The 9,739-nt window shown below is 47.7% G+C and overlaps 1 protein-coding gene across 1 annotated transcript in view; it reads right to left on the minus strand.

Annotated features, from left to right (window-relative positions):
• The window catches only part of PTPN11 (protein tyrosine phosphatase non-receptor type 11), a 32,806-nt gene extending 25,356 nt beyond the window's left edge, over positions 1-7,450 (minus strand). Inside the window, exon 1 of the mRNA XM_079987011.1 lies at positions 7,298-7,450. Within this exon, the coding sequence (XP_079843137.1) occupies positions 7,298-7,311 (14 nt within the window). The 5' untranslated portion in view covers positions 7,312-7,450. The remainder of the gene's footprint in view (positions 1-7,297) is intronic.
• Positions 7,451-9,739: the final 2,289 nt, after the last annotated feature.

Consider the following 9,739-nt stretch of genomic DNA (forward strand, 5'->3'; position numbering starts at 1 on the left):
TGCAGGTAGCACCTGATCGCCACAGGCGAGCAGCTGTTTGCATGCCTGAGTAAAGTAAATGCAATGGCAAGACTATGCGGAGAAAAATCTCCCTTCTCTCTCTAAGTTATAAGACTTTCATTTGTGGGAGAAGCCCCATGGAAAGGATTTGCATTGCCAACCAAGACTTCAAACAGAGTAAGACAAACCAACAGGGAAGGTACAACCTCATGCTTCACAAATGCAGCCGCGAAAGCTGATGGGGAATCCACTCCTGCGTTTAGAAGGTTCAGCTCCAAAGGATTCCTCTGAAGCGTTGAGCTGGCAGACTTCGCAAAGACTCAACGCCATCCCAGCCTGGGAATACCTTGCAAGTGCCCTCCATATATCCTCTTGGTCTTAGCCACCCACAACCATCCTTTCCCGTGACTAATATAGCACCTTGCCAGCGAAGGCGTCCACACAAACAGCACCTTTCACCCAGCGTTTGCCGCCTATGCTGTCAGTGCTGTCTGACTTATTTTTAGAAGTACGGCTAACTTGAGCCAACATTTTGGCTTAGGCTGCACTTCCCACCCTGGGGCAAAGACTCAAGATTCCTGAAAAGCCTAATGAGTTATTATCGTTGGTAATTAAGATATTTATATACTGCCACCATTGTGCAGTGCTTAGAGCAGGCTTTCTCAACCTCAGCCCTCCAGATGTTTTGAGACTACAGTTCCCATCATCCCTGACCACTGGTCCTGCTAGCTAGGGATCATTTGTAGGCCAAAAACATCTGGAGGGATGAGGTTGAGAAAGCCTAGTTTAGAGTAACAGAACAAAGCGCCAGGTCCCTGCCCTGATGAACTTGCAATCTAGATTTAGACTTTGGGAATGGGGGAGGCCAGCAAGAACCTTGGTTTTAAAAAAAAATACTACCAAGAAATTCATGCAAATCGAATCGCACAGGGAACTCTACACTAGCTATGTGTGCTCCCCGGTTCTTCTCTCTTCTTTTCTACCCCACTTGTCTTGGGCTTCCACCAGTTCAGTGGAATTGCTTCAGATTTAAAACCAAACCACGGTTTCTCTGATTTTTGAACCAGCACCATCGGGGCGCGCGGGGGGTGGGTGGGAATGACTTGTATGCCAAACCAGGATCTGAAGCCACAGCCCCTGAAGTTGGCTTGCAGTCCTTTGGGCCAAGGTGTGGTTTAGCATTAATCTAAATTGTCAATCCGCGGTTTGAAATGTTGGCTGATATTTGGAATAGGATCCAGGGATCTTTGACAGTGGGTCTTGGACTTTTCATGATGAAAAGAAATGAATGATTCTGAGACACCATGACTTGAAGCAAATAACAGAAAGTGGAGAAGACAGATGTTAGCATGGATTGAATGATTTAAACACGCCTCTTTTTTATGTAACTGGCAGATGTAAAATCAGAAGTTTTGTTTTTGTATCTTTCTCAAATGTTTATTTTTCTTTTGTCTTTTAAAGCTTATTTTCTTTCTCGTTCCTCTCTTCTGATTATCCATTTCCTTCTTTATTTTCTTCTTTCTTTGGAGTCCTATGTCTGTGGCCTTTATTAAGGTTCTAATTTGTATACTCATGGGGGGCCAGATAGCTGATGGAGGGCCCTGGATGAGAGACAGGAAAATGACGGCCTCCCAGGGTGAGAGGCTGGGAAGAGAAAGGAAAGAGTTCAGGTAAGAACTTCTGTGGGTGGTAAGGGCTAAGAATTTCTTTTAAGAGAGGACTTTTTTTGTATTTTTTGTACCTGCTATTTTACTGTTTTGTTGGGGGAGATAATAAAAACCTCATTAAAAAAAGGATCCAGGGATCCTCATGGAACGAAGAGCGAAACTATTCAAGCCACATGGACCACAAACCATAGCTTAGAATCAATCATTATTATTTGTCTGTTTGTTAATTTATTTATAGCATTTCTATCCCACCCTTTACAGGACGCAGGTGGCGCTGTGGGTTAAACCACAGAGCCTAGGGCTTGCTGACCAGAAAGTCGGCGGTTCGAATCCCCGCGATGGGGTGAGCTCCCGTTGCTCAGTCCTTGCTCCTGCCAACCTAGCAGTTCGAAAGCACGTCAAAGTGCAAGTAGATAAATAGGTACCACTCCGGCGGGAAAGTAAACGGCATTTCCGTGCGCTACTCTGGTTCGCCAGAAGCGGCTTAATCATGCTGGCCACATGACCTGGAAGCTGTACGGCGGCTCCCTCGGCTAATAAAGGGAGATGAGCGCTGCAACCCCAGAGTTGGGCACGACTGGACCTAATGATCAGGGGTCTCCTTTACCTTTTTATCCCACCCTTTAGGCAGAAACGTTCTCAGGGCGGCTTTCAAAAATCAAGTGTAAACCATGGGTAGAACAAACTCCGGTTGGAAATTAATCTGAACTGGTCAAAACCACATTTCATAAAACCTCATCAGATGTTCCTTGATGAAAAGAAGGAATCAGCAACGGCAAGCAGGCTTCAGCTTGCCCATCACAACCAATCTACCAATGCTCAGCATCAGTCTTTGCCAACCTGGACTACAACTCCCACCAGGCTGACGGTTGGCAAAGGCTTCTCTATATGAACCACTGAACATGTACCTCAGAAATTCCCCATCATCCTCTGTGGCCTTCAAGACTTCTGATAGGCAAATGTTCTTCAGCAGGCAAGTTGATGCAAAATTGGGTTCCACTACAGGTGGAGCAGGGGACGCAGGTGGCGCTGTGGGTTAAAGCCTCAGCGCCTAGGGCTTGCCGATCGAAAGGTCGGCGGTTCGAATCCCTGCGGCGGGGTGCGCTCCCGCTGCTCGGTCCCAGCGCCTGCCAACCTAGCAGTTCGAAAGCACCTCCGGGTGCAAGTAGATAAATAGGGACCGCTTACCAGCGGGAAGGTAAACGGCCTTTCCGTGTGCGGCTCTGGCTCGCCAGAGCAGCGATGTCACGCTGGCCACGTGACCCGGAAGTGTCTCCGGACAGCGCTGGCCCCCGGCCTCTTGAGTGAGATGGGCGCACAACCCCAGAGTCTGTCAAGACTGGCCCGTACGGGCAGGGGTACCTTTACCTTTACCTTACAGGTGGAGCATGGCCACTCAAGACTAAGTGAGTCTTTGGCTTCTGGAAGGGCGGAGGCTAGAGCTGTGAGGGGCAGGGGGCAGCTTGAAAATCACTTCTCGCCATTCCCCACACTGCCCATTCTTTTTCAATACCTCTTTTCCTCTGACCTTCTACCACCCACCATCACAGCCCACCAGCAACATTTTTCCATTTCACAGATTATGAAATGCAAGCTAACAGCACCTGGCAAAATCTTAATGGCTGCCACAGAATTCTGTGGGGGTTTGGCTGTGGGATTTAAAGGAGCCATTTTGAAAACCTGAAGCAGAGACCATAAAAAGCCCCAGACTCAACCCATCTAATGGAACCCAGAGGAAGAATGGGAGTTCCGGCAGTCACTGGCTGAGGTGGCTGCTCTATTTGTAACTTTTGTCCCGAGGCTATCTGGGGCTCCAGGTATATTTGGCTCAAAGTGGGAAGTGGCATTTTGTCAACGGCCAAAAATAGAAGGATTTGGGGGTGTATCAAGTCAGCCGTAGGCCAACAAGTTATGCCAAGTGGTTCCGGAAATGTGATCGGAACAACAGCACTCAGACGTCAGACACTCATTTAAGGCTGATATACCACCCTGATTCTAGGGTCTGAGGCGGGCTATGCCATTTTACAAATACAAAGAAGAAGAAAATGGTGGCAGGCCTGCAGGAAGCATTTTTTTGAAATTATTTGCTAATGTAATCCAATGTATGACAGGTTATACCTCACCTATAATGGGGAATATAAGGAAATATAAAGGGCTCTTATCAATAAAACAAAATCAGGAATTAAAAATGAATATGCTTGGCAATGCTGGAGTAGAACTGGTATCTAAAAGGAACTGAGATAGCATCCAATCAAAAAATGTGACCAGGAGGGTATGGAATACAAAACTGACAAATTTTAGTATTGGGAGGTGTTTGAAACGAGCCAGACATCAGGCACATTTTGCACCTGGCTTTCAACCACTTGCAACCAAAATGCCTGGGCACTGTTCTCATTTGCCCATAAGACTTTAATGGCAGCCCTGAAAGATCAGACCAAAGCTGTTTCTGGTCCATCAACCTACTTCTCAGAGTTGGCAGAAAGATGACCACAAGACAAGGCAGGGCATAAGCACTCTCTGTTGTCCCCCAACAACTGACATTCAGGACAGACTGCCTCTGAACCTGGAGATTTCACATGTGCGGAGAAAGTGTTTATCCAGCTCTCATAACATGAGAACTTAGGGCTGTCCAATGAGGTCAAAAGTACCATAGGTGCTTCTTCATACATCACATAGTAAAAACTATGAAATTCATTACAAGATGTAGTGATGGCTACCAACTTGTATGGCTTTAAAAAGGGTACAGTGGTACCTCGGGTTAAGTACTTAATTCGTTCCGGAGGTCCGTTCTTAACCTGAAACTGTTTTTAACCTGAAGCACCACTTTAGCTAATGGGGCCTCCTGCTGCCGCCAGAGCCTGATTTCTGTTCTTATCCTGAAGCAAAGTTCTTAACCTGAAGCACTATTTCTGGGTTAGTGGAGTGTGTAACCTGAAGCGTATGTAACCCGAGGTACCACTGTATAGACAAATTCTTAGAGAATAAGGATATCAAAGAACAGTCATAATAAAGGTAAAGGTAAAGGTACCCCTGCCCGTACGGGCCAGTCTTGACAGACTCTGGGGTTGTGCGCCCATCTCACTTAAGAGGCCAGGGGCCAGCGCTGTCCGGAGACACTTCCGGGTCACGTGGCCAGCGTGACATCGCTGCTCTGGCGAGCCAGAGCCGCACACGGAAACGCCGTTTACCTTCCCGCTGGTAAGCGGTCCCTATTTATCTACTTGCACCCGGAGGTGCTTTCGAACTGCTAGGTTGGCAGGCGCTGGGACCGAGCAGCGGGAGCGCACCCCGCCGCAGGGATTCGAAACGCCGACCTTTCGATCGGCAAGCCCTAGGCGCTGAGGCTTTAACCCACAGCGCCACCTGCGTCCCTACAGTCATAATAGCTATGTTCTAATTCCACTGTAGGAGGCAGAATGCCTCTGAACACTAGTTGCTGAGAATCACAAGCTGGGAGGATGCTGTTGCACTCAGGCTGTCCAGAAACATCTGGCTGGCCACTGCGAGAACAGGATACCTTTGTTACAGTAGGCAGTATTCCAGCAATACAAAAGTCTGAGTTTTCAACACTCCAATAACAGGCAAGCGAGGGGCACTATGACAGTTCAATGACACATTCCAAATTGTTCAAGGCATCTGGCTGCCCATTATGAGTAGGATGCTAGACTAATAATAATAATAATAATAATTTATTATTTATACCCCGCCCATCTGGCTGGGCCTCCCCAGCCACTCTGGGCGGCTTCCATAGAAAGCAAAAATACAGTAAAATATCACACGTTAAAAACTTCCCTGAACAGGGCTGCCTTCAGATGTCTTCTGAATGTCAGGTAGTTGTTTATCGCTTTGACATCTGCTGGAAGGGCGTTCCACAGGGCGGACGCCACCACCGAGAAGGCCCTCTGCCTGGTTCCCTGTAGCTTTGCTTCTCGCAATGAGGGAACCGCCAGAAGGCTAGGTAAGCTTTTGCAGGGTTCTTCTTCGGTTCTTAATCTGCCTAAAATCCCCTTCTACAGCTAGTGGTCACCACCCCATCTGGCAGTGGGAAATTTTATTAAGACATTTCCACCCTACCTTTTAGGGCTTCTGGGAAATATTTAAAACACAGAAAACATCCAGCACAACAATACAGCAAGATACAGATTCATAGTTTAAAATTCCACAAATTAGTAATGCATTGCACGAAGAAGGATCAAAAACAAAACAGCCAATCACATTACCAAAACAAGAGAGCAAAAGAACAGCCATAGACATTTAAAGCTGATATCCACATCTTGCAGTGGGGAGCTTTTTTGTGAAGAGGCAGGGCAGATCTGCACCATGCCTTTAAAGCACATCCAACAAACATTTAAAACACATGACTTTCCCCAAAGAATCATGGGAACTGTAGTTTGCTAAGAGGGAAACTTTTGATGTATGGTGTAGTAGAGACAGGTGAAGTGCTAAGAGCACACTGAATTATGCAAAAGATGAGAGAGGATGTAGATTCCCAAAGCCACCTTTCCTTGGAACATGGGTTGCTTGGCTGCCCGTGAACCTTTAAGCCTTGTAAAGCCCCTGGCTTATATGTTCTGGGAACATCGGTGTTCCTGGCCTCCAAAGTCCCCTCCCTCCCCTACACACAGCCCAGCACAGTCCCCACAAATCTCTGCAGCGAGTCAAGGCTTGGCCAAGGGATCTGGCTGCCGACCCGCATCCAGCACACATTCCAAGCAAGCACACCATGACTTCCCCCGCCCCCAGAAGGAATCCTGGGAGCTGCAAGTCCGAACACACAGAGAGAGCTACAATTCCCAGCACCCCGGGCAACCTACAGTTCCCAGGGTTCATTGGTTCCAGTAGCACCTTAAAGACCAACTAAGTTAGTTCTTGCAGGGATGCAGGTGGCACTGTGGGTAAAAGCCTCAGTGCCTAGGGCTTGCCGATCGAAAGGTCGGCGGTTCGAATCCCTGCGGCGGGGTGCGCTCCCGCTGCTCGGTCCCAGCGCCTGCCAACCTAGCAGTTCGAAAGCACCTCCGGGTGCAAGTAGATAAATAGGGACCGCTTACAAGCGGGAAGATAAACGGCGTTTCCGTGTGCGGCTCTGGCTCTGGCCAGAGCAGCGATGTCACGCTGGCCACGCGACCCGGAAGTGTCTCCGGACAGCGCTGGCCCCCGGCCTCTTGAGTGAGATGGGCGCACCAACCCCAGAGTCTGGCAAGACTGGCCCTTACGGGCAGGGGTACCTTTACCTTTTACCTAAGTTAGTTCTTGGTATGAGCTTTCGTGTGCATGCACATTTCTTCAGATTCTTCATTGGGACTCTCTCGTGGGCTTTAAACGTGGCGTTGCATGTGCTTTTAAATGCATGGTGTGGAGAGGCAGAGGACGAGCTCGCTCTCTTCGCCAGGCTTGAACTGGGGGCTGTCTTCATTGCAGGGGGAAGGAGCCCCTCTGCTTCTCCGCCCCCCCGCCCCCGTATAGCCTGTCCTGCGGCAAAGGAAAGGTCGCCCCCCACCCCACTAAGGACCTGAGGGATTGGGGCTACCCCCACCTGTCCCCATGGCAACAGCAGTTGGGGAGGGGCCAAGCCCCCTTTCCCCCCCACAGGAAGAGCGGAGGGGCGGGGCCTGGCGTTCTTCCCCGCTCACCTCCTCGAGGTCATCTTTCCGTCTCCGGCTTTCTCACATGGGGCCCCGTCGCCTCACGGGGAGCCCGGCCCGGGAGGTGGGGAGCAGAAACCAACCCGGGCCCGGCCGCATTCAGGGCCTGGGAGGGAGAGCCACACAGAGCAAAGCGTCGCAGCCACTAGCGCGTCACACGCCCGCGACGCGGCGGCGGCGGCGGGTCCCGCCCACAGTGGAGGAAAAGGGACGCCTCCTAGAATGACCATAGAGACAGCCGAGGACAGAGAGGCACGCAGCCTCGAGTTCTAGTATTCATTGGGAGGCAGCCGCTCTTGGCAGAAAGCTCTAGACAGCAGCGTTTCTATGGTTGGCACCCTTTCCATACTTGCATGTTTTTTTCTGCTAGTTTGCAAATCTGGGTGGTTCGGTTACCAGCGCCTGATGTGAATGATTTCCAGATTTTATTTGCATGCCTGAAAGCTGCAGCAGAATTGCTGCAGTCCGTGCTTTTTGCAATTTGGCTTCACTGCTTGAACTTGTCCTTACACCTATATCTGACTGTAGATTTAGGTAGGTAGCCGTGTTGGTCTGACGCAGTCGAAATAAATAAAAAAACTAAAAAAGTGTCCAGTAGCACCTTAGAGGCCAACTAAGTTTGTTCTGGGTATAAGCTTTCGTGTGCATGTGTATCTGAAGAAGTGTGCATGCACACGAAAGCTTTTATACTGTACCCAGAACAAACTTAGTCTCTAAGCTGCTACTGCACAATTTTTTAGTTTTTTTATTTATTTCGACTATATCTGACTAACTTCCTAACTTCATATATCTGATAAAATCTACTCTCGATCATGAATACTCAGGCCAATAATAAGTGTATGAGTCTTTAATGTACTATTTTACAATGTAGAATATGAATATAATATATAATGTATTTTAATAAATTAGAATTATTATACATTCCATAATTTACAAAAATAATATTCATCCATATATCTTCCAGTAATGAACAAAACACAGCCAGCTTTCAACAAACATGATATTCAGAGAACTGCCAATTTTATTACATTTACACCCCACCTTTCTTCCATCACGAAACCCAAAGCAGTGGTTCTCAAGCCGTCAGCTATCCAAAGCACCAACCAAAAGCTCTCAGACCACACTCTGAGACCAAAAAGTTTGTTATTTATATTGTGTTATGATAAAAGAAGGAAACGTATCATAAAGCATGTTTTATGACAGATGGCTCCTTTTGTAATGTTTTGTATTGCTGAATAGGAAAACAGCAAAGACTCTTGTGGAACCCTGAAAACAACCAAGTGTGTTATTGTTATGTACTGAAGTTCTCACCCTGGGCCAGCAGGGGGATACTGTAGATAGTTATGCAAATAAGGGATCGAAAGTGACGTTCAGTGATTGGATAGTTTTAAAAAGTTGTTACAGTAACGTTGTACTGGAGCTCTATATAAGCAGGCTGACTGAACCCTTCAGTTCGGTTCTGTCCTGGCCTGTGAATAAACAAGAGCTGTTTGAAGAATCGCTGTGTCGTCTGATATGTTCACCCACAACTTAACAGTTATAGTACAGTATAAGGCAGGCATGTCCGAAGTCTGTTTCGGGGGCCTAATCCAGTCTGCCAGTGGGTTTAATCCAGCCCCTGTGGCAGTTTATTTCCTGGGGTAAAATCCTAAAAATACCTCAACAACTTCAGCCCTAACAAAAGATTAACAACTGTGGTCGGCCCTCACAGCCCTTCACTTCATCAAATCTGGCCCTCTTTGAAAAAAGTTTGGACACCACTGGTGGTGTTCATGAACTGCCCGTAGTTCCCTGTGACCTGTGGGAGATTTTCTGCTGCAAGCTCTAAAGATCTCAGAAACATGTTCTGCAGTAACTCGGAGCAGGGCTTTAATGTGGCTGTCCCTGTTCTTTGGAAGAGCATCCCTGTTGAGATTGAAAGGCGCCCATTGTCTACACTTTCCAGAAACTGTTGAAGAGGGGTTTTTTGTTCCAACGGGCTTTGTCAGCTGGATAAATGGGTCTTTACCACTACAGTGGTACCTCGGGTCCGTTCGTTCCAGAGGTCCGTTCTTAACCTGAAACTGTTCTTAACCTGAAGCACCACTTTAGCTAATGGGGCCTGCTGCCACTGCCCCGCCGGAACACGATTTCTGTTCTCATCCTGAAGCAAAGTTCTTAACCCGAGGTACTATTTCTGGGTTAGCGGAGTCTGTAACCTGAAGCGTATGTAACCTGAAGCGTATGTAACCCGAGGTACCACTGTAGTGTCCACTTGTTTGGATTTTAGTCTGGTTTTAAATGCATTTGCTGTATTTGTGTTTTTAACTGGTTTAATGTGTATATTTATCTTATGTGCAAATCCTCTATAGACAGTGGTTTAGAAGGCAAGTAATAAATTAATTGTAATCATGAAGATGTCGATCCAGTGTACAGCAACTGGGGGGAAAG

Source organism: Podarcis cretensis (genome assembly GCF_951804945.1).
Source record: "Podarcis cretensis genome assembly, chromosome: 8".
Classification (NCBI taxonomy): domain Eukaryota; kingdom Metazoa; phylum Chordata; class Lepidosauria; order Squamata; family Lacertidae; genus Podarcis; species Podarcis cretensis.